Raw genomic sequence first — 26,184 nt, forward strand, 5'->3', positions numbered from 1 at the left:
GCAGCCGAAGCCGCTACCCCTGCGCCACGAGACCCACAGATTTTCCCTTATCCCCTTAAAAAATTGGAGCATTAACACTTCCCGTCTTCCAAATCCCTTTCCTTGTCCCTGGTACGCGCTTTTTTTTCATTTTCATTTATGTTGTTGTTTAACATTCCAACTCTCAAGCCTCCCAAAAAAGTTAGAACGGTTACTACAACTCGCTAGATCCTCCGCGGAATTTTTGGCGAAAATCGCCAAGAAAAAAGTTGTTTTTGGTCGCAGAAATCATAGATTTGTTCAAATCAAGTTCTGCAAAATTCTAGGATCATCGGGACATTCTTACAAACTGCTGGAAACAAGAATCGTCCCGATTGGTTGAGTTATGCCCGAGAACCATCGAGTTGAAGTTACCGTTCCAACTTTTTAGGAGGCTTGGGCGTCCGTGTAAGTTGGACATGCGTTGGTCGTTCCAGTGTTAAGCATTAAATGTGTGTAGTTACTATTCTAAGCTGAGATGTGGACTACCTTTCAACAGCTGATTAATTCAAGGTTGGGAATAGAGTTTGCGGGTGCTTAAGGAATCGAGTAAATCTACTGAGGGAAAAAAGTTCCAAAATAACCTTCGAAATAATCTGGTTCAGGTGGAATTGGTTCTTTTCCCAATGATCGATTCCTAGGCAACTTGGGCTTAGACAATCATCACATCACATGGCGAAATCCAGTCTACAATCCGCTAAAATCACTGCCTCCTAGCATAGCGAAGCATTCCATTTTTGCATTTTTAGTTTTTCCATACAAGTCTCCATACAATGTTGGGTCCTTATTATACAAAATGGGTATGTAAATGTATGAAACAATTTCTCTTGAGAAGGAAATTTCTGATCGATTTGGTGTCTTCAGCAAAGTTGTAGATTGTGATTATTACTTTTCGGAAAAATAAGGGTGCACGGATTTTTATCTAGCTTTTTATCATTAAAAGTTGAATTCCTAAAATAGGTATTTTAATTTTTTTATTTGTTTTGTTGGGCCTAAAAAATAATAAGCAAAGTAACACCGAAAAAATATTTTGGAATGGCTGAGAAAATTTCCTAATTTTTTCTCTCTATTGGTCCGATTTTCAATGTAAGAAATTGAATCTTTTGCGAAATTTTTTGATCTTTTCAATTAACCCGGGCATGGTCTTCGGGTCTATAGGACCCAGTAGCACTATAAAAGTAATTGTAACTTTTGACCAAAAACACCTAAAGATCTGAAATTTTGTGACTTTGTGTATCTTACTAAGACACACATTCTGGCCAAAAATGAACTTCCGGTGGCCACCGGAAGTGCCCACCAAAAAAAAACTGACACCAATGGTATTCCGGGTCTATAGGACCCAGAAATGTTTTCAGCTGCCAAAATTCGAGATTGTAACCGATTTTGGATGTCATGACCGCAAATGAAAGGCTAGGATGTCTACTTTCTGAACCCAACCGGCAGAACCGGTTTTGGACACCGTGGCCACCGGGAACCTGCTATAACCGAAAAAAGTCCTTTTTGAGGCCCCTACTTTGTGGACCTGTATCTCCGAAACGATTGCACATAGCAGGTTGCTTCCGGTTGCATTCGACAGATAATAACCTGAATTTTAAGCCCCAGAAAAAATAATTGGTTCATAGTGGCCACCGGTTCCGGTAACCCGGAACTTCCGGAAAACTTGATTTTTGCAGTTTTTGACATAAAACCGTCACACAGACCAGTATTTTGAAACGGATTATTTTGCAAATCATTGCAGAAGGATACTACATACTACCCCTGACTGTTTGGTATCGGTTCTGGCCAACTCTGGCCAATCCGGAACCGGTTCCAGGGTACCACTAAAACGGTTCCAATAATTGTCACGCTAGAAACCCGTCATGTTGCATATCAAACTTCATGAAATTGCATGTTATGACCATCTGAGGTCATGCCGATGTCCTCTGACCCATCCTGGTCACTCCGGAACCGGTTACCGGTGGCCACTGGGGGACACTATCGGAATATGCAATGAACCCTATCATCCGACGTATCAAACTTCATGAAATTGAAAGTTATGACCATCTGAGGTCATGCCGATGTCCCCTGACCCAACCTGGTCACTCCGGAATCGGTTACCGGAGGCCACTGGGGGACACTATCGGAATATGCAATTAACCCTATCATCCGACATATCAAAATTCATGAAATTGAAAGTTATGACCATCTGAGGTCATGCCGATGTCCTCTGACCCATCCTGGTCACTCCGGAACCGGTTACCGGTGGCCACTGGGGGACACAATCGGAATATGCAATTAACCCTATCATCCGACATATCAAAATTCATGAAATTGAAAGTTATGACCATCTGAGGTCATGCCGATGTCCTCTGACCCATCCTGGTCACTCCGGAACCGGTTACCGGTGGCCACTGGGGGACACTATCGGAATATGCAATTAACCCTATCATCCGACATATCAAACTTCATGAAATTGAAAGTTATGACCATCTGAGGTCATGCCGATGTCCTCTGGTCACTCCGGAACCGGTTACCGGTGGCCACTGGGGGACACTATCGGAATATGCAATGAACCCTATCATCCGACGTATCAAACTTCATGAAATTGAAAGTTATGACCATCTGAGGTCATGCCGATGTCCCCTGACCCAACCTGGTCACTCTGGAATCGGTTACCGGAGGCCACTGGGGGACACTATCGGAATATGCAATGAACCCTATCATCCGACGTATCAAACTTCATGAAATTGAAAGTTATGACCATCTGAGGTCATGCCGATGTCCCCTGACCCATCCTGGTCACTCCGGAACCGGTTACCGGTGGCCACTGGGGGACACTATCGGAATATGCAATGAACCCTATCATCCGACGTATCAAACTTCATGAAATTGAAAGTTATGACCATCTGAGGTCATGCCGATGTCCCCTGACCCAACCTGGTCACTCCGGAATCGGTTACCGGAGGCCACTGGGGGACACTATCGGAATATGCAATTAACCCTATCATCCGACATATCAAACTTCATGAAATTGAAAGTTATGACCATCTGAGGTCATGCCGATGTCCTCTGGTCACTCCGGAACCGGTTACCGGTGGCCACTGGGGGACACTATCGGAATATGCAATTAACCCTATCATCCGACGTATCAAACTTCATGAAATTGAAAGTTATGACCATCTGAGGTCATGCCGATGTCCCCTGACCCAACCTGGTCACTCCGGAAACGGTTACCGGAGGCCACTGGGGGACACTATCGGAATATCCATTGAACCCTATCATCCGACGTATCAAATTTCCAGAAATTGAAAGTTATGACCATCTGAGGTCATGCTGATGTCCTCTGACCCATCATGGTCACTCCGGAACCGGTTACCGGTGGCCACTGGGGGACACTATCGGAATATGCAATGAACCCTATCATCCGACGTATCAAACTTCATGAAATTGAAAGTTATGACCATCTGAGATCATGCCGATGTCTTCTGACCTAACCTGGTCCGGAACCGGTTTTCGATGGAACCGGTTACCGGTGGCCACTTGGGGACACTATCGGAATATGCAATGAACCCTATCATCCGACGTGTCAAACTTCATGAAATTGAAAGTTATGATCATCTGGGATCAAGACGATGTCCTCTGACCCAACCTGGTCACTCCGGAACCGGTTACCTGTGGCCACTTGGTGATACTCTCTGATTATGTAATAAACCCTATCATCCGACGTATCAAACTTCATGAAATTGAACATTATTACCATCTGAGGTCATGCTAACGTCCTTTGAACTTATCTGGTCACTTCGGAATCGGTTTACGATGGCCACTTGGGGACACTATCGGAATATGCTAGAAACCCTATCATCCGACATATCAAACTTCATAGAATTGAAAATTATTACTATCCCAGGTTCGGTGGTTCAGTGGTTAGCGTGGTAGCCTCTAAACCCCAGTATGGCCTGGGTTCAATCCCAGACGAACCCGGTGGCATTTTTCGAGACGAGATTTGCCTGACCACGCCTTCTATCGGATGGGGAAGTAAAACGTCGGTCCATTAGCGTAAAAGAGGTTTTGAGTGACTCACCACACATAACCTTCGGACGCCTAGAAATGAGCAGAAACTTGCAACAGAGACCACAAAAGACCCGGGGGTCGTTAAAGTGGATTACTTTGCTTTTGCTTTTTTACTATCCCAGGTTATGCCAACATCTGTATCCTTCTATATCGCACAGCAAAAAATATGTGAATTTTGGAATGTTGAAAATTTGGATAACCACTTTTTTGAGTAATTTTACCTAAAAAATGTGTAAAAATGTGAATCTAATGAAAATTCACCAGAAACTGATAAAAAATACCCAAATCCTGATGTAATATTATACATATTTTTGACACAAAATCTTTCACCATTTTCTCATTACTATAGTTTTTAATCTGGCTATCAATATCAAACGTTTTTTTTACATTGGGCATTTGTGCGACCACCTAAGAAGGCTATCTTTTGTAATGTACCCTGGTTACAGTCCATACTACAAATTACTCGTATCCATGGGATCGGTAGACGAGGGGTTATTTTGCAGACATTGTTTATCCATTTATCCGGCAGAGTAAATGTGCCGAGCTTTCTAGCTCAGTTAAACAAAAACGACAGAGGTTGTTAGGCCCCATGCCGATTTTGTGCAGGTGATATATATCAGGACAATGTCCTGTTAGAAGCCCTGCGAGTATTTGTAGTTCCCTATGGTTTAAGCCAAGAAGTTTCTTGGTAATTGAAGGACTTGGAGTGATTAAAGTTTACGCTTGTCTCAATCCACGCATCTCGCCCCAGATTGAAGCAATTTGCGATTGTCCTCAATTCGTCACTTGTGCTATCTTGTAACACGTCTGCTGTAAAAAGATAGGAGATAGATAGCACACAAGCGACGAATTAGTTATTTCTTGCTTCACGGCACGTTTTGAGATTCAAGGAACGGCTCGGGATCCACGAATATGTTTGATAAGCCTAGTCTGGCAAGTTCATCAGCCATTTCAATGCCTTCAATGCCGCAGTATCCTGGTACCCAAAACAACATGCCGAGTAGCAAGTTCCAAACATGTTTGGATTCGCATTTAGAGGATTTTAACGCCAATAGTGCAGCTTAGCTATCCGAGAAAATACCGATTTTTGCGTGTCTATAATTTCTAAAATATCAAAATCAAAGGTTAGATGAAAGAGTTTCTGCACCCAAATCTCGGCAACACTCGGTTTGAGAGAAAGACGGCCTCATGAAGTTTGATATGTCGGACGATAGGTTTCTATTCCGCATATTCCACAAGTGTACACCAGTTGCCACCGGTAACCGATTCCAAAAGCCAGATAGAGTTAGGGGATGTTAGCGTAATTACCTTAGATGTAATATTGTTCAATTTCATGTTGTTCGATATGCCGTCATTGCATATTACGATAATGTTCCCAAAGCCACTGGTAACTGTTCCCGGAGTGGCCCTCAGTGGCCATAGGTAACCGGTTCCAGATTGATCAGGTAAGGTTAGTTTAGGTCGGCATAACCTTGGATAGAAATATTTTTCAATTCTATGAAGTTTGATATTTCGGATGATAGGGTTTCTAGCATATTCCACAAGTTTCCCAAGTGGCCATCGGAAACCGACTCGAAGTGACCAGATAAGTTCAAAGAACGTTAGCATGACCTCAGATGGTCATAACTTTCAATTTCATGAAGTTTGATACGTCGGATGATAGGGTTTACTACATACTCAGAGAGTGTCACCAAGTGGCCAACGGTAACCGATTCTGGAGTGACCAGATAAGTTCAAAGGACGTTAACATGACCTCAGATGGTCATAACTTTCAATTTCATGAAGTTTGATACGTCGGATGATAGGGTTCATTGCATATTCCGATAGTGTCCCCCAGTGGCCACCGGTAACCGGTTCCGGAGTGACCAGGATGGGTCAGAGGACATCGGCATGACCTCAGATGGTCATAACTTTCAATTTCATGAATTTTGATATGTCGGATGATAGGGTTAATTGCATATTCCGATAGTGTCCCCCAGTGGCCTCCGGTAACCGATTCCGGAGTGACCAGGTTGGGTCAGGGGACATCGGCATGACCTCAGATGGTCATAACTTTCAATTTCATGAAGTTTGATACGTCGGATGATAGGGTTCATTGCATATTCCGATAGTGTCCCCCAGTGGCCACCGGTAACCGGTTCCGGAGTGACCAGGATGGGTCAGAGGACATCGGCATGACCTCAGATGGTCATAACATGTAATTTCATGAAGTTTGATATGCAACATGACGGGTTTCTAGCGTGACAATTATTGGAACCGTTTTAGTGGTACCCTGGAACCGGTTCCGGATTGGCCAGAGTTGGCCAGAACCGATACCAAACAGTCAGGGGTAGTATGTAGTATCCTTCTGCAATGATTTGCAAAATAATCCGTTTCAAAATACTGGTCTGTTTGACGGTTTTATGTCAAAAACTGTAAAAATCAAGTTTTCCGGAAGTTCCGGGTTACCGGAACCGGTGGCCACTATGAACCAATTATTTTTTCTGGGGCTTAAAATTCAGGTTATTATCTGTCGAATGCAACCGGAAGCAACCTGCTATGTGCAATCGTTTCGGAGATACAGGTCCACAAAGTAGGGGCCTCAAAAAGGACTTTTTTCGGTTATAGCAGGTTCCCGGTGGCCACGGTGTCCAAAACCGGTTCTGCCGGTTGGGTTCAGAAAGTAGACATCCTAGCCTTTCATTTGCGGTCAAGACATCCAAAATCGGTTACAATCTCGAATTTTGGCAGCTGAAAACATTTCTGGGTCCTATAGACCCGGAATACCATTCGTGTATGTAGAAAACGAAGACCATGGCCAGGTTAAAGATGAAAAAAATAATAATTTGGTCAGAAAAAGAATAAGGACCATTATCTATTTTTAGACCATTTAAAAAGTTAAGATTGATTTTAATATTTTGAAATTATTTTGAATGAAAATTTCAGAAAATTTTGCAAATATTCGAGATATCGTTAGTTGAAAATTACAGGCTGATTAGGTGACACTTAGAGAACTTAATTTTCATAGATTCAAATTCTTTGTGAGACTGTATCTCAGAAACTTACTGCCCGATCTTCAAAGTTCCAGAGAGAAAGTGTTAGGAAATTTTCTCAGCCTTTTGAACATGATCTATTCGACGGTAGTTTTATTTTAAATAGATTTTTTTTTCCATGCAAAAAAACGAAAAGAAATCGAAAATAATTTCCTGAAAGCGGCTATAACTTGAGAACGGCAAATTTTAACACCAAAAATAAAATAATGCGAAGTGCTTTTTGATTGCAAATTAAATTTTGCTTTCAAAAATTACTTTTAGTTATTTTTTTTCCAGATTTTCGATATTTTCCAAAAATTAAAAAAAACTTTTTTTGCGTGTAAACAAGGGTGACAATGAAAAAAATCGACCCCCTGATTCGATTTCTTAGGCAAAAATAAGAAACTGTGGAAATTTTGAGTGAAATCGGTAAAGAATCGCTTTTTATCGTTGATCCTGATGAAAAAAAAACATTTCATACAAAAACGTCTTTTTAAATCGTTAATAACTCGTCAGAGTAAACTCGGGTTGTTTTGCGGTCTTCGACAAAGTTGTGTGTCATAAAATTTTACATAAGAATCTCATACTTGACAATGATCCGACACATTTAACGCCACCTTTTAGCGAAATTCAGTTATTTATTTATTTTATTTTTTTGATACATTTTTTCGAATTTTCCCATACAAACTTCAACGATAAAAATCGACTCGATTTGGCTTAAAAATTGCACAATTATTAAAGAGTATCTCTTACGATTTTCCAAAATTTTCATTTTTTTTTCTCTTGTCACCCTAGTGTACATATTTTTTTTCAAAAAGTCCTCATCACAACCTACACAGAAAAAACTGTGAATTTACTCGTCACGGATATTATGAATCACATGTAAACTTGGTTCATGTAAACGTAAAATTCTACGTAAACGTGTGAATCACACGTAAAATCATGTTTTTACGAATGATTTGATGGAAATTTACATCAAATCGTATTTAAATTAAAATGATTAATGACGCGCAAAAGTGTTACATCATTTATGATGTAACATTCAAAATTATTATTTTTCTGTGTACAACTTTGCCGAAGTCACCAAATCGATCAGAAAATCCTTCCTCAAAAAACAGAATTTCATACAAAATTGTATGGAGACTTGTATGGAAAAACTTATGATGCAAAATGATTTCTTTTAAGATAGGGAATGCATAGACAAAATCTCATCAAAAAAAAAAAAATATTTGCAAAAGAGATGCGAAATCGTAGAGGACTATTCAATTTTTTTTTCGCAATAATTAATCACCGCCATCTCGAATTTAAAAATTCTAAATCTCTTTTGAGTAGTTAGCTGTAGGCTATGACAGACGTTTAGTTTTTCACCAAGTTATGAATTGTTGAATCAAATATCACTTTTGTATTTTTTGATGAAATGCACCATTTTTTTTTTGGCTTTAACTTAGCCAATTCTAGATTTAAAAATTTGCTACAGAGTGGATTCATTAATTCAAATTTCTCTACTTCGAATATCTGCTAATTCGAATGCTCGGTAATTCGAACGTATTCGGATTAAAACTACATTTTCGATTTCGAAAATTTAATTTTTGGCTTATATAAATGCTTGGATAAAAAATAATTTTAACACTGAAAAATCCCAAAAAAGGTATGTCAAATTATAATGCACCAAACGCTGAAAAAAATCAACTTTCAATTATGAGGGCAGATTAGGATTCAGCGGGTGAAACAACTTGGAAAAACGTATAGTTGGGCAATTTTCGAATTTGGTTAGGGTGGTTCCATAAATTTTTTATTAAATTTGATATTTAAAAATATAAAAATCTCGAGCTTAAAGAATAATATTTGTGCGAACTATAATCCAACTCACCTATCGAACCGTCCAGCACTTTGGAGAAATTTATCTTGTGCGTCGCCGCGTCAGCCGCTCCGGTGGCCTTCACCTGACAGTAATTCACACAAGACTCGTACAGAATGCCCTTGATCATGAGCTGCACGAGGCGATCGTTTTTCGCAAACACCGACTGCACTGGCCCCGCCTTTTTGTCTCCGGGCAGGAACTTCTCCACCAGGGGAAAAATCTCCCGGAAGCACTGGACGCGAGCCTTGCTCGGGTTCCAGTCGCGATACTGCATGTGATCTCCGAGCTTGGGGAGCGTCAGCAGAAGACACAGTCCCGAGTATTCTTCCTTGGTTGGGCAGAGCTTTTCCAGCTCTCCCAGCACCTGGACCACCTCCTCGACGGCACCCTCGACATTGTTAATGAGGGGTGGTCCGTTGAGCCCGCCCGCTTCCGACCTTATGCACAGCAGCTCGATGTACTTGTGGCGCAGGATCGTGTACCGGAACTGCTTCATGTCAAAGTTCTGCAGCGCCTCCAGCGGCTGGATGAACTCCACCACATCGTCCCACTGCCCATCGAGGATGAGCTGCCGCAGGAAGAGCACATCGTCCGAGTACTGACCGTTGATGACGCCGGTTTCGCGCTCCAGCGACAGCTGTGAGATGTGCAGCTCGCGGTTGTTGAGAAACTCCAACGTTAACCGCACCACGTCCTCCTCCCGAAGCGACAGTCTGGCCGGTGACATTTTCTCACATTAATAACCTGCCGATTGGTGGCCACGGTGGCCAATTTTCGTTAAGCGGAGACCAGCGGGTGGGAGGGACCGTGCAAATCTGGAACGGAGAAAAAGAGCGAGAGAATTGCGTTAGCTAACGGTAGGAACATGGTGGCTAACAAACATCAGTTATTAGAAAAAGTATTACAATTGGCAAAGTATTATAATTTACAATCTTTTGAAGCTATAATTTTTGATCGACTTTATTTATCTTGAGTAATTTTTGAAGCGTTATCATATTTTAAACATTTTTCGTTTAAGCGTGAATGCTTAAATCCGTCTCCAAGCTGTCACCCTGGAACATAAAGAACTTAGCGCGTGCACGCCATCTAAATGACATCATTGTTGCAAAGTAAACATTATACCGCTCTATAAACGTTTTGTAATCACCTTACTTAACAACTGTTTACAGCTTGTCGAAATGGTTCACCGCTTGAAAGTAGAATCACCCCCGCAATTCAATTCATTCATTCATCGCGTCTTTAATTAAAAATTTGGTCACCGAACCGAATTCCATTCGACCACGCAACAGGTGGCTCTTCACTTTCGCTTTTCCCGTTCACTAATATTTGACTTTTGCCGATTGTCGAGTGCAGTTTCCATACATGATGAGTCGTGGAGGTATACTTTACTTTTCCCCATCTTGGTTTCGGTTTGAGTGAGTGGCACCGTCAAGTCGATTACTCCACCCGATCAGCGTGAAATGGAAAGCTCTTCAAGGGGCCACCAGCGAACCAACAAAAAAAAAAACAGACTCATGAAAGTAACACAAAAAGTGGAGATTTAAAAACCCAGAGAGGTATTCATATTTATATGCTCGGTGAACCAGATGATGTACACGCGATAACGCCCGGGCTGGACAATGGAAAGGGTCCAGCGTCGTACATTGTGTGGCCAAACTTTCAACAGAGTTTTCGAGCAACAAATTTAAACATTCCATTCATTCTTGCGCCGTGAACAACTTTAATGTTTGGGGCAATTTAATGAAGAACGTGGAATATGCTCTTAGTCGGGTGCGACTTTTCGTCACCGGTTACGGCATGCTGACTTAATCTCCATAGCATGTTGTTTCCCGGCATCAGTTCATAAGACTGATTCGAAAGAACCATAAGAGCAATTCTCTGACACTTCGGACAAAGATTATTTTTTTTATATTTTGATTTGGATGAAACTTTGTGTGTAACTTTCGTATGACCTAAAAGGACATTTTGCATCATTAGCTTTCCATACAATTTTCCATACAAATTTGGCAGCTGCCCATACCAAAGGTTTTTAAAGTTGAGCAATTCTCTACCAAAATCGGAAATGGATTTTATTTGTATTGTTTTATTTGGCTCAAACTTTGTGGGGGGCCTTCCCTATTACCAAAGAAGCTATTTTGTGTCTTTGGCTTTTCGAAAAAAGTATTTTAATTTTTTTAATCAAGACTAACATTTTAAAGGGCAAAAAAAGGGTTGAAACCACTTTGACTTTTGAAATGTTAGTCTAAATTATTTATTTTTTTCAAAGTATTGTTTTCAAAAAGATCGGTAAATTTCACGAATGTTTCATGTTTTAACATCGAAAATCGGACTATTACTTGCTGAGATATCGACATTAGAAAATGTTAAGTTGTTTGGGTGAGACTTTGAAAACTTTAATTTTCCTGTTTATTTTGCTGTATCTAAGCAACCAGAGGTCCAATCTTCAATGTCTCTTAAAAAAATTATAGAAATTTTTCTGAACTTTTCGAAAAAAAAAAATATTTTTAGAGATGGACCAGACACTATTTAAAAAAATCGAGAAACTGCGAAAATTTCGCTGAAATCAAACTTTCGGTGGCTATTTCTTGAAAACGGGGCCGAATATCAAAAAATCTGTAAAGTACTTTTCGATTGCAAATTCAATTTCACATAAAAAAAATAAGTAAAAAAAAATGTTTTGCGTAAAATTTCGTTTTTCCTAAAAATCACTAAATTTTTTTCAATAAATCATAAGGCTAGTAAAAATTTTATTTAATGTTATTGTCTCCCCCCCCACCCTTCAATGTCAGCCCAAAAAATTAGGGGCAAAAAAAATGTTTTTCAAAAAACTTCAAAATTTCTATGGAAATTGAACTGCAATCAGCTGAAACCAATTGTTTGTTTGCATGTTTGGGTTGATTTAAGAATCTTTTGAATTTTTTTAAAATTTGAAGATTTTTGATGTTTATTTTCGCAAATCTTACATTTTTTGAAAACAAATGATTGCAAAACAACTGAACTAGTGTAAAATGCGTTTTAAAACTTTTTTTTCCATGCAAATGTTGAAACTATGGCTTGTTATTTCAATATTTATATATTTTTCCTCTTTGCTCTCTTATGCTAACTACACGGATAGAAATCCTGTCCGGGAAATCGACAACATTGTTCTCGATTCGTTCTGAAATTCGTTTCAGAATGTTGTCGACCAGTCGTCCGGTAACATTTGCAACAAAATCGAGAACAATGTTGTCGATTTTGAGTCGTCACGGTTGGTGACGCCTGGCAAAACAAAAAGCACGCAGCCATCCCGAACGGTTTAATCGGTTTTTGAATTGACCGTTGGTTTGATTTTTGAATTCACCGTTGGATATTTCTTTTGGTTCAGTAAAACAGTTGATTCGTTTTTTTTATTTATTGAGGCAAAAAATACATCATTAATTATAAAATTATTCTTTGTGTGAGTGTGAGTGTGTGTGTGTGTGTGTGTGTGTGTGTGTGTGTTTGGAATATGGGAATACAATTTGTGAATTTGGTAATTTGAGAATTTAGGAATTTGAGAATTTAAGAATTTGTGAATTTGGGATTTTGGGAATTTGAGAATTTGGGAATTTGGGAAGTTTGGAATTTAAGAATTTGGGAATTTCGGAATATAGGAATATAGGAATTTAGGAATTTAGGAATTCAGAGATTTAGGAATTTAGGAATTTGAGAATTTAGGAATTTGGGAATTCGGGATTTTGAGAATTTAGGAATTTAGGAATTTGGGAATTTGGGATTTTAGGAATTTGGGAATTAAAGAATTTGGGAATTTAGGAATTTTAGAATTTGAGAATTTGGGAATTTGGGAATTTAGGAATTAAGGAATTTGGAAATTTAAGAATTTGGGAATTTAGGAATTTAGGAATTTGGGAAATCGGGAATTTGGGAGTTTGGGAATTCGGGTATTTTGGAATTTGGGAATTTGGGAATTTTAGAATTTGGTTATTTGGGAATTTAAGAATTTGGGAATATAGGAATTTAAGAATTTAGGAATTTGAGAATTTGGGAATTAAAGAATTTGGGAATTGGGGAATTTGTTAATTTGGGAATTTGAGAATTTTAGAATTTGAGAATTTGGGAACTTTGGAATTTAAGAATTTGGGAATTTCGGAATTTAGGAATTTAGGAATATAGGAATTTAGGAATTTAGGAATTCAGAGATTTAGGAATTTAGGAATTTAGGAATTTGAGAATTTAGGAATTTGGGAATTTGTGAATTTAGGAATTTGAAAATTTAGGAATATGGGAATTCGGGAATTTGGGAGTTTGGGAATTCGGGTATTTGGGAATTTGGGAATTTGGGAATTTTAGAATTTGGTTATTTGGGAATTTTAGAATTTGGGAATATGGGAATTTAAGAATTTGGGAATTTGAGAATTTGGGAATTAAAGAATTTGGGAATTGGGGAATTTGAGAATTCGGGAATTTGGGAGTTTTGGAATTCGGGTATTTGGGAATTTGGGAATTTGAGAATTTTAGAATTTGGTTATTTGGGAATTTAAGAATTTGGGAATATGGGAATTTTAGAATTTGGGAATTTGAGAATTTGGGAATTAAAGAATTTGGGAATTAAAGAATTTGGAAATTTAAGAATTCGGGAATTTGGGAACTTGTGAATTTGGGAATTTGTGAATTTAGGAATTTAAGAATTTGGGAATTTGAGAATTTGGGAATTTAGGAATTTTTGAATTTGGAAATTAGTGAATTTGTTAATTTGGGAATTCGGGAATTTGGTAATATGGGAATTTAAGAATTTGGGAATTTGAGAATTTAGGAATTTGGGAATTCGGGAATTTGGGAGTTTGGGAATTCGGGTATTTGGGAATTTGGGAATTTTAGAATTTGGTTATTTGGGAATTTAAGAATTTGGGAATATGGGAATTGAAGAATTTGGGAATTTGAGAATTTGGGAATTAAAGAATTTGGGAATTTGGGAATTGGGAATTTGTTAATTTGGGAATTTGGTAATTTAAGAATTTAGGAATTTGGGAATCTGTGAATTTGGGAATTTGTGAATTTGGGAATTTAAGAATTTGGGAATTTAGGAATTAAGGAATTAAGGAATTTGGGAATTTAAGAATTTGTGAATTTAGGAATTTAGGAATTTGAGAATTTGAGAATTTGGGAATTTGGGAATTTGGGAATTATAGAATTTGATTATTTGGGAATTTAAGAATTTGGGAATATGGGAATTTAAGAATTTGGGAATTAAAGAATTTGGGAATTGGGGAATTTGGGAATTTGTTAATTTGGCAATTTGGGAACTTGTGAATTTGGGAATTTGTGAATTTGGGAATTTAAGAATTTGGGAGTTTGGGAATTTAGGAATTTAGGAATTAAGGAATGTAGGTGTTTAGGATTTTAGGAATTTAGTAATTTAGGAATTTAGGAATTTAGGAATTTAGGATTCTTTAAATTTTTAAATTTTAGAATTTTCGAATTTTAGTATTTTAGTATTTTAGTATTTCAGAATTTTAGAATTTTAGAATTTTAGAATTTTAGAATTTTAGAATTTTAGAATTTTAGAATTTTAGAATTTTAGAATTTTAGAATTTAAGAATTTAAGAATTTTAGAATTTTAGAATTTTAGCATTTTAGAATTTTAGAATTTTAGAATATTTCTAATATTGAATTTAAGAATTTAAGAATTTAAGAATTTATGAATTTAAGAATTTAAGAATTTAAGAATTTAAGAATTTAAGAATTTAAGAATTTAAGAATTTAAGAATTTAAGAATTTAAGAATTTAAGAATTTAAGAATTTAAGAATTTAAGAATTTTAGAATTTAAATTTTAGAATTTTAGAATTTTAAATTTTAAATTAAAATTTAGAATTTAAGAATTTAAGAATTTAAGAATTTAAGAATTTAGAATTTAAGAATTTAAAATTTAAGAATTTAAATTTAAGAATTTAAATTTAAAATTTAGAATTAAGAATTTAAGAATTTAAGAATTTAAGAATTTAAGAATTTAAGAATTTAAGAATTTAAGAATTTAAGAATTTAAGAATTTTAGAATTTTAGAATTTTAGCATTTTAGAATTTTAGAATTTTAGAATATTTCTAATATTGAATTTGAGAATTTGAAAATTTTAGAATGTTTGAATTTAACAATTTTAGGATTTCAGTATTTAAAAAAATTTGAATTGTGGGATTTTAGAATTTTACTATTTTAGAATTTTAGAAGTTTAGAATTTTAGAGTTTTAGAATTATATAATTCTTGAGGTTTATAATTTTAGAATTCGAGAATTTTAAAATTTTTGAATAATTGAAATTTACAATTTTAGAATTTAAGAATTTTAAAATTGTAAATTTTTAGAATCGTGGTATTTTAGAATTGTGGTATTTTATAATTCAGAATTTTACTATTTTAGAGTTTCAGAAATTCATAATTTAAAATTTCAGAATTTAAGAATCATATAATTTTGAGGTTTATAAGTTTTGAATTTGAGAATTTTAAATTTTAGAATCTTAGAATTTCATAGTTTTACAATTTTAAAATTTCAGAAATTAACAATTTTAGAATATCAGAATTTTAAATTGTCAGCATTTCAAAATTTCAGGATTTTAGAATTTTTGAACTATATATTTTTTAAGTTTTTTATTTCAGAATCAGTGCAAATGCACGAATGTCGACTGTTTCAGAATTTCAAAAATTAAAAAAATTTTAATTTCAGGATTTTATAATTTTTGAAATAATATTCTGAAATTCTAAAATTATAAACTTCAAAAATAATAGTTTATAATTTAAGAATTTGAGAATTTTTAAATTTTAGCATGTTAGAATTTCACAATTTTACAATTTCATAATTTCAAAATTTTACAATTTACTAATTACAGAATTTTGAAATTTTAGAATATTAGATTTTCAGAAATTTAAAATTTTGGAGTGTTAGAGTTTTAGAATTTTGAAATATCAAAATTTCAGAATTTTGGAATTTTTTAATAATAGAAATGTTAGAACTGTACATTTTTTAATAAAAAATTTAAAAACTTTCTAATTCTAGAGTTTAAGATTTTTAGGTTTTGAAATTTAAGTTTTTGTTTTAGAATATTTGGAACTTAGAATATTTGAATATAAAATTTTGAAAGTATAGATTTGAAAATTTAAGAAAATTTTGGAATTCTTGAATTAAAAAACTTCAAAGTTCTAGGATTAAAGATTTTTAGGATTAGAAAATTTCAGTGTTTTAAGATTTGTTGTTTGTGTTGTTTAAAAAAATGTTAGTATTATCGAATTTTAGAAATTTAGAATCTAAGAATTTAAAATTTTGGAAGGTTAGAATTCAAAATTTTAAAACTTTAGAATATTTGAATAAAAAAATTATAAACTTCAGAATTCTAGAATTTTGGTTTAGGTTTAGAAAATTTCAGTGTTTTGGAATTAAAGAATTTATGGAAGTAAAGAATTCAAATCTTAAAATTAAAAAACTTTAGAATTGTAAAGTTTTCGGATGTTTATTTTAAAAAAATCAATGCCTTGAAATTTTGAAATTTGATAATTTTTTAATTAAAAAACTTTAAAATGTTAGAATTAGTAACTTCAAAGTTCAAAATCAATAGTTTTCTAGAATTATAGATTTTTTGGTTTTGAAAGTATCAGTGTTTGGAATTTCAGAAATTTTGATATTTTTGCATTTTGAATTTAAAATTTTGGAAAGTTAGAATTTAAATGTCCAGAATTGGAAAAAAATAGAATTTGAGATTTTTAGGTTATAAGAATGTTAGTATTCTAATTTTAGGAATTTTAAATTATAGAATTTCATATGTTCACAATTTCAGGATTCAAGAATACTTCTAGAATTTTAGGAATGTAGAATTTATGAACTTTAGTATATTAGAATTTGCGATTTTCAGGTTTTAAGAATTTTAGAGTTTTGGAATTATAGAGTTTTTGAAATTAGAATTATGGATTAGAGTTTTGTGTTGGTAGAGTGTAGCAAAGTGTGTGTGTAGATATTCAGCGCAGATATTGACGTAGATATTGACCAAGATGTACGGATGATGTTGGCCGGTCCGCTTTCCTTGCCGAGGTGGCTGAAGATCCAGTGGAAAAGGTCGGCGACGCAGTCTGTGGTGGAATAAAGGTCGATTAGATCGATTGATTATGAATTTTGGGATTGAGGAGGAGGAGGAGGAGGAGGAGGAGGAGGGAGGAGGAGGAGGAGGAGGAGGAGGAGGAGGAGGAGGAGGAGGAGGAGGAGGAGGAGGAGGAGGAGGAGGAGGAGGAGGAGGAGGAGGAGGAGGAGGAGGAGGAGGAGGAGGAGGAGGAGGAGGAGGAGGAGGAGGAGGAGGAGGAGGGAGGAGGAGGAGGAGGAGGAGGAGGAGGAGGAGGAGGAGGAGGAGGAGGAGGAGGAGGAGGAGGAGGAGGAGGAGGAGGAGGAGGAGGCTCCCTCCCACAAACGGATTCTGATCGTCCAACAGTAGCAACTGATTGCTTGTTATCCGCCGCCTTCTTCTACATCCAAAAGATCTCCCGGAACAACTCCCGGTGCGACGGGCTGAACCGGTACCACGAGTCAATCACGGCTTGATCCTCGTAGATGCTGAACTTGCAGTCCTACGGTCCGCCATCGTGCACAAAAAGTTCCTCGGCCGTTCGTCCATCTGCGTCGTCTTGCTGCTGATCTTGTCAGAGAACCCGGAGCTGATTGTTTCCGCCTCGGAAAAGTCCATCGGCGTGCGCAGTTCAATCTTCCGCCGCGTCGTGCCCCCGTTATTGCTCTGGCCGTCTTCTTGCTGATGATCCGACGACTGCGACTGCTGCTGCTGCTGCGGCGGGGTCACTCCGGTGGAGGTGGAGGACGCCTTGCCGATTTCGACAAAAAAAAAACACAAACTGCCACGATCGCTCGGTTGACGTTTTGATTAATTTAGGCTGCGTTTTGACAGTTGTTACGCTCGGGGAAATCGTAGGGGACGGTTGCCAATTTTGAGAACAAAATGTTTCAAAATCGAAGAGAATGTTGTCGATTTTGAAAACATTGTCGATAAAATCGAAAACAATCGTTGTTTTCGATTTTATCGCAACTTGTTTTCGGTTATGCGGACCGGATTTCTATCCGTGTAGACAGGAAAACTAGCTAGCTTAGTACAAGAAAGCTCAAAAGCATCGATTTCACAGTGGTCCAGATCAAGAAATTAAGTGGAAATTTTATTTTCAGAAAAATTGTGTAGTTTGAGAGCAAATGGAAAGGGGCAACTTTTGATTTTGTTGCAAGTTAGGTTGGTTGAGATAAGGGTATTTTCGAGAATCTAAATCTACGGAATATTTTTGGGATATTTTTGGGTTTCTTCGACAAAGTTGCTTGGATTAAGTAAGCCCAAAAACTTTCAACCTAATAATATTCCTAAAAAGTTTGATTTTCAAAAACACTTTAATCGTGAACCACCCTAACTTTCAACAAAGACAAAGGTCCCTTTCAATGTGCAACAAATCAACTCAAAACAAATAAAAAAAACCAAAAAATACCATTTTTCAGAAAAATATACATCGATCCTAAATTATTTTTTTCCAACTCGTGCCATAGCTCCAAAGATGCATTTTTTGTCATCTAAAACATATTCAAAAACGAGATTAAAAAAAAAAATTTTGCGCAGTTCATTTTAATGCGTGAAAAGTCGAATAAAAAAAAGTACTTTGTTAAGAGTGTTTGCCGAAGACACTAAATTGATCAGAAAACCCGTTATCTAGATACAGATTTATGAATATTTTATGGTATGGTCAGCTGTCAACATTGTTATTGAGACTTGTAAAAATGAACTAATGATGCAAAATATCTCCTAAGGAGGTTCTCCTTTTGTCATAGAAAAGGTACATAAAGTTTCATGTAAACCAAAAAAATAATAAAAATTTCTCATTCTTGGAAGAATTTATCATAAGTGAATGTTATTTCGCAGATTTTGATTCTTACTTTTTATACATCATCTGTTTTTTTGGTTCCATATATTTACATTCTATTTGTAAATTATACAAAATACTATGCCTTGAAACATACGCACACAATTTTTTCGTAGTCTATGTGTTACAATTATTTAAATTAAAATACAAATATTTATTTAGTATTCATTCAACGTCTGATCCAGTCTACGCTTACTTTTTGCAAAGTCGCACTTAATCGATAAACTCACAGTGTCCAGTCTAAAAAAATTCCGTACCAGACTGACGCTTCAGCATATTGCGGTACACCAGCTACTTAGTCGCGTCGTCGGTCGTAAGCCGTAAGCCAACGTACATTCTTACCGAAGAGGAAAACCGGGAAAGCGAGCCAAACCATGAGCAGAATTACATTTCCAGGGGGAGAAGCACAGATGCGAAGAACGTGTCTCTTGAGATATTCTGGTAATTCGAAGCATTTGTCTTTATCATGGCGTAGGAATGGAAGGGGGATGGATTGTTTTGGGGGAAATAGATTAAAAATTGTGGGATTGTGGCACGTGTTGTGGTGACTACACCGGACCGGTTGAGTGGATTGGGTTGCTGTAAAGGGGAAGAATTTATGGTGTCTGGTAAATTAACAATTTGTTGATTTCCAATCATTAATCTTGGCGGAACTGAATTATTGAACTCGCAGCGTAAAACTTTGGAAATTGAAGCACTCCAATGAAAAGAATAAGGATTTACGACTCCAACACGCTGAACCACTTCATAAACAGAAATTCTTACACGTCCCACAAGTTTCCCATCCGACCATAAATGATACCGATTCGTATATCGCGGTGAGACACATCACCGCTCTGGCTCTCTAGATATATCTACCAAATCAGTTGTAAAATCACCATTGCCGGGGCAGCGATATGACGTTACGTGACGATGAGAAATCCTAACAAAGCGTGAAATTACAGTCCAATTGAATGAAACTTTTATCCCTGTACGGCTATCACCAGTTTGGATTTCCATCGTAGAAGAGTCACCGCGTAAGAGGCTGAAGAAAATTGTACACAGAAAAAAATCAATTCTCGTAATCGTGAATTAAATTCATGAGTAAATTCCTTCGTGGTTCTCACATTCGTGAACTTAATTCACGATTACGAGAATTGATTTTTTTCTGTGTAGGCAAAGTTCTACACAAAGTAGTGCTTTGCGTCCACCCGCAAAAGGGTTGTTATTTGCCGTCCAATCTAGCTCGATGCTAATAGTGGGTAGAGTGTTGTGAGTTGGACCTTTCATGCTTCCTCTTTTGGACAATTAAACCCTCTGACCCAACCCCGTCTCTAGGCAGGATGAATCTAAAAATTCGCCAAAATCCATTTTTCAACCAATTTTTGATCTTTAAACAGCATTGGAAAGAAGAAGTCTTTAAATTCAAGAAAATTTCAGGGTTGGAATATGTTTGCGACAATAATTTTGAAAATGTAATTTTCTAACATTTTTTTTATATTTTATGTAAAAATAAGTTTGCAGTAATGTTTGTATTCCCATAATATGCCTCTACGAATATTCTAGATTTAACCCTTAACTCCCCAATTTCATTGAGGTTTCATTTATAGTATTTGCATATTTGCATTTATCTTATTTATGTTTGTTTCTGATAGTATTTGGCAAAACACAACCAAAGTTAATCCCAGAAAAAAAACGTTTTTTAAAACATTGGCGAAGTCACATTAAACAAGTCACACTTTCAACCCTAAAATTTCTTAAATCAAATTTTAAGAGTTCTTCTTTCCAATGCTTTTTAAAGATCAAAAATTGATTGAAAAATCGATTTTTGATGAATTTTTAGATCGAAGCCCGCATATAGGCGGGATTGGGTTGTAGATTCTATAGAGCAATTCCAGCTCAAATCAGTAATTTTTCTGGTACTTTTGTACCCGACCCTCTCCGATTTCAATGAAACTTTGTAGACATGTTCACCTAGGCCTATACAAGCCATTTTTGTGTATATGGAGCATATTGTACTTGAAAATGACATTTAAGAAGGGCGTAAGTTATTTAAATATTTTTGTATTTTGTAATTTAAAAATTACTGTATCTCGAAGCCGTTGCATTGTATCAAAAAGTGGTCAAAGACAAACTTGTAGGAAATTTGACGGGCTTTCCGAAAAAAATACACTGAAATTAAAAAACACGCCAATTCCATGAGATTTTTGGATTTTTAAGTTTAAATGTTAAATGTCACGAGTTTTTTCGTTCAAAAGAAGAAAATAGCCTAAAATGATACAAAAACAATCACGAAAAATGCAGGATGGTATGTCTCTCCTAAAAAAATACAAAAATCATATACTGAAATTGCTTTTTTTTAAAGTGGTCTAAACGTCAAAATATTTAAAACCGATAGTGGGAATCGATTTCCCAGACAATTTTACATAAAAGTCTCCATATTGACAATTGTCCTATGTCTAATCCTTGTGAAGATACAGCGGTTTTAAAAATAAAAATGTTGAAAAAATAGGTTTTGTTGTGGTTTTTGGCAATTTCTATATGACAGAATCTTTTTTTATCTTATTTTTAAGTCGAAACTATGAGGAGATAAAAAATTCGTGTCAACGAGAATATTGTGTTAAACTTGATGCCCGATTTGATAACGTACTCCAAATTCCGAAAATAACGTTTTTTTCATTAAAAAAGATTAAAAATAGATTTAAAATCACTGTCATTTCTCGTTACGTAACGTTCAAAAATCTAGAGAAAATTAAAACTTTTTGAATCTACTATCACTCTGGAAAATTTATCATGCAAAAGGTTTTTTTTTTAATTTTTATGCGTGTTTTAGAGTGTAACAATGTTTTAGAAAGTTTTAGAACAGACAAAAACCAAATTGATTATTATTGTGGCCCTTACATTGCTTGAATAAGAGGGTTTTACTCTAAAACAATAGGTCTATTCCCGTACTTGCAGAATTGCAGAATTTCTGCAGCTTCTGCAGAATTCTGCAGCCAGCATAAGTCACTTTTTTGCAGCACGTTCCCGTACTTTTCAGCTCGCTCTCTTCATCTCTCTCTTTTGCAGAAGTTCTGCAAGGAGAGAAGCCGCAAAACTTTTGCCTGGGTAGCGCGTTCCAGTACTTTTCTGCAATATTGTACACAGTTGAGTGGATTTACTCAAATTGGGTATTGAAGTTTTTAATTATTTCAAAACAATTAAAAAAATGGATTGACAAAAATTGTAATTGAAAGAAGTTTACCTCTAGAACGGGGACTTATTTTTTATGCAAATCAACATTTTATCTAAAAAATCAAGCATGTACCATTTATTAAACTAGAAATGAATAATGCTTAGGTAGACATTTTATATTAGAAACAACTCAAAACTTTACATTAGGTAAACAATTTAAGAAATGAGATTGGCAGGTACGTTTAAAAAACATGATTAAAAAAAGAAAAAGGTTTAATATAGAAGGTATATTTATATAGACCATAAATACATGTTTTAATCAAGTTTTAATAGCAAAATGTCTGAAAGATAACATAAATAAATTATGATTGGATTTCACATCGAAGAACAACGGTGACGCAGCGAAATTGACAAATAAAAAAAATGAATCACAAACTCTACAATTTTGAAACTCATAAATTTATAAATCTGAAAATTAAGAAATTCATGATTAAAAATATAAAAAGAACTATTTTCAAATTGAGGAACTTGAAAAAAATAAATCGGATATTAGAGAAATTTAAAAATGCAAATATTTATTTCAGAAAAATAACAATAAATCAGAAATTCAAAGCTTGAAAATTCAAATAATTAAAAATTAAACATTGAAAATTTAAAAAAAAAATCTTAATTTTCAAAATTTGATATAAAAAATAAAGGTTTCTAACTTAAAAGTTCCTAAACTTAAAAATTCAAATACTTTTAAACTCGAAATAAATGAATCAAAAGTTTTCAATATTTCAAAGTTCAGAACACCAAAAATACAAAAGCTACAGTTTTAAAAAATAATAAAAAATTAAGAAACTAAAAAAAAGTAAAATTTTAAAATTCTGTACATAAAAAAATGAAAACTCAAATACTAGGGGGTGTACAGAGTCAATAAATGTACCATTCGTCAATATATTGACGTTGTTATTGATATATTGGTTAATAGATTAACGAAAAATGTAATGACCTACATTTGCACACCTTGATTTGACAGTTGACAGATGAAAAAATAATAATTTTGGCGAAACAAATTTGTATCCCATTCTGAAGCACGCTGTTCGGCATTAATAAAGAGAAAAAAATGCTTTGTTCAGTTGCAGATTGACCAAATACGATCACAGCAAGAGGGAGATTCCGCCGCAATAGAGTATATGGCGTTTCGACCGAGGTTTGACGGAATTCAAACGGTAGGAGGATTGCGGAAGTAGGCGAAAACTTTGTCTTTGACCCATCGTTGCCCTCTGGTTCAGTTCGAGAAGAAGGAGGAGGCAATATTTACGGTTCCATCCGGGATTCTCCGGGTTTTTGCTTCAACTGTTCTACTATAGTATAATAATGATGATGTTCACATTTTCTCCTCTTGCGCGGTTGAAGAAGGAGGCAATTGGTCTCGTTGGTGATTGTTTTCCTCCTTCGACGCTGGTTTAATTTGGCCACATTTGGTGATCGGATTTTGGATATACTAAAGTGCGGAACTCGTTCCTGTGTTTTAAAGGAAAGCTGTTTCCCTTCCACCATTTAGATGATGTTGGACCAATCCGGAATGTCACCGGTTCTAGCATTTTTTTTCTTTGTGCTCCAAATGTTAGGTTATGTTATCCGGCCTGTGCACAGAATTTGTCAAGGTTCCGTAGAAAAAAAGAGGAGCTTTCTATGTTTAATCGATTATAGTGCTCATCGAGGGTTCATTGTTGCTTCATAATTGCTGGAGGAAGCAACAGGACGGGTTCTGATCCCGGAACATGGCATCTTAATTTTGCAACAGGTCGAGCAGGAGGAGCAAGAGGAGGAGGCTAGATTAGGTGGACATGACTTTTTGGGTAACACTTCAACGTAGCGGGACGTAGAGGAATCAGTAAACCGGTCCACTGCATTTTTCTTCTTTGGCGTTTTCAGTACTAACTTGACCATTCTTGGCCGACGGAGCATGGTCCACGCTGAAGAAATGTCCATTTTCTGCCACTTAAAAAATTCCCTCCGAAATTTCCATGAAAATCCTCACCGCCAAATTTGTTTGTGTTTGTGTGTATGTTCATTTGACATTTCTATTTGTCAAAGGTTCAAGGATCCACAAACCCAGGTAAGGTCGCGTTAAAGTATTGACGAAATATAAATCAATCAACGAACTATTATTAGTCTATCGACCAAGTTGTCCTGCCCCTAGCTCAAATATTAAAAAAATAGAAACAGAAACGTACTCTATTTTCCGAAGAACTCGTCAAAATGTTCAATCTCTAAATCCTCTAAACCTGATTTTCTAACGACTCCAAAAAAATGTACTTTTTGTGATTCAAGATGGCGCATTTAAGAATTTCCGAATTTTACAATTTAAACTTCCTAAAATTTAAGAATTCGACTAAATTACATCACATTTATTGGTTCAAATAAGAATACAAATTGGTAGCACCGTTAAAGGTACAATTTATTATTTGGCAATTAAATTTACCTATTATTTAAACAAACATATTTAGTCTATTCAAAAAGTTATCATTTTAACACTAAAAAAAATATCGCTATTTCATTTACATTAATGAACTAAGCATGAAATCGTTAACACAAAAAATCGTTCTCAATAAAACCAGACATAAAAAAACTAACTACCCAAAAATCCATCAATTCAAAATATAAAAACGTCTCTTCAAAAGACTAATTCAATTTAGTAATAATAAAACAAAAAAAAATATTACAGCTAATAATAAAATGCTTGATTTCACCCAAATTGCAAACTTTATGTAAGCGTGTACTCAACATCCATCACACCAACTTGCAGTCACTTTTCAACAAGAAAGAGAAGAGAGCTTGCAGAAAAGTACGGGAACGGTTTTGCTGCAACTTCTGTCTCTCTCATTGCAGAAGTTCTGCCTGGGAAAAAAGTTACTTATGTTGCAGAAAAGTACGGGAACGCTCTGCTGCCGATTTCGTGCAGAATTGCAGAATTCTGCAGTACGGGAATAGACCTAATATTTGAATGATGAACGGGAGTATCTGGGTTGTTCATTGTTTTCAATCTCCATATTCAAGCAATGCAAGTGCACTGGTCAAAAATGGTCAAAATCATGCCAGTTTCAATATTAATACACTAAAAAGTAACTCAGCAAAGTTACAATAAACACGTAATTTCAAAATGAATAATGTTGATCTGCATGAAAAAGAGACCTCGCTGGGTTATTACAGATTTAAGCATTGAATTTCTCTCGATTTTTGACTCGATACTTTTTTCGGCATTTTGAGTTCGCCATCAAATTCAATTCAAATTAGTTCGGGTTTTTGTGAATTATCACGTTACAATGAGATCATTTATGTACATAACAGAGATTTGGAGTTCCTTTCAGCTGTGTGTTACATCATAATTCAATCGAATGCATTATTACTTATAATTATTGAATAGACAAGAGTAAGAAAAAGATTTCAAAAAACTTATATAAAGGTACGCAATTAAATCGGGCATCCAATTTTACACAAACATCGCATCGACGCCAAATTTCGATCTTTTCACGGTTTCGAGCTACAAATTACTGAAAAACGTGTCATAATAAAAATCCAGGAAAATTAAAGGGGTCGTACCACCCTACCGCCACGAGATATCGAAAAATGAACCTCGGATTCGTGATCAGGGACCAAAATTACCCCCTATTACAAAGTTTCACGAAAATCGAAGAGGGGTCGGGGCAACTGCTGTGTGAGTTGATGGAAAATTACTTTTACTTATTCTTAAATTCCAGAAATTGCAATTGTTAAAAATTACAGATATAAAAATACGAATAAAAATATGAAAAATTGTAAAATATCAACAAAGCAATAAACGATAAAAATATTAAATGGAAACAAAGACATCTCAAAAGTCCAACATAGGACACCTTCCAATCCCAGCTCAAATCTCTAAGCAACGATACATGCTAATTAACCTACAGCTGCCAATAAGAAGAAGAGTAACAGAGCACCTATCGCGCGACAAGTCGTAATTACAAGTTGCTATAAACGACTAATCGCTATACGACCATCGTCATCATCATCATCGTCATCGTTGCCGCTGTCATAAACAAAGTTCACATTCAAAGTGATTCTTCACCACTTTTTTCTCTCTCTTTACTTTCGATCGTCCACTTTCTAACCTCGCATGCGGACATTACCAACAAAGCGTTCAAA

General features: G+C 35.7%; 1 protein-coding gene across 4 annotated transcripts in view; it reads right to left on the reverse strand.

The window, feature by feature from the left end:
- The window catches only part of LOC6038399 (WD repeat-containing protein 47), a 191,660-nt gene that overhangs the window by 136,229 nt on the left and 29,247 nt on the right, over positions 1-26,184 (reverse strand). For all 4 annotated transcript variants that reach the window (XM_038259540.1, XM_038259538.1, XM_038259539.1 and 1 more), the window contains exon 2: positions 8,950-9,755. In XM_038259540.1, coding sequence (XP_038115468.1) covers positions 8,950-9,667 — 718 coding nt within the window. In that variant the 5' untranslated portion in view covers positions 9,668-9,755. The remainder of the gene's footprint in view (positions 1-8,949; positions 9,756-26,184) is intronic.

Source organism: Culex quinquefasciatus, chromosome 3 (genome assembly GCF_015732765.1).
Source record: "Culex quinquefasciatus strain JHB chromosome 3, VPISU_Cqui_1.0_pri_paternal, whole genome shotgun sequence".
NCBI lineage: Eukaryota > Metazoa > Arthropoda > Insecta > Diptera > Culicidae > Culex > Culex quinquefasciatus.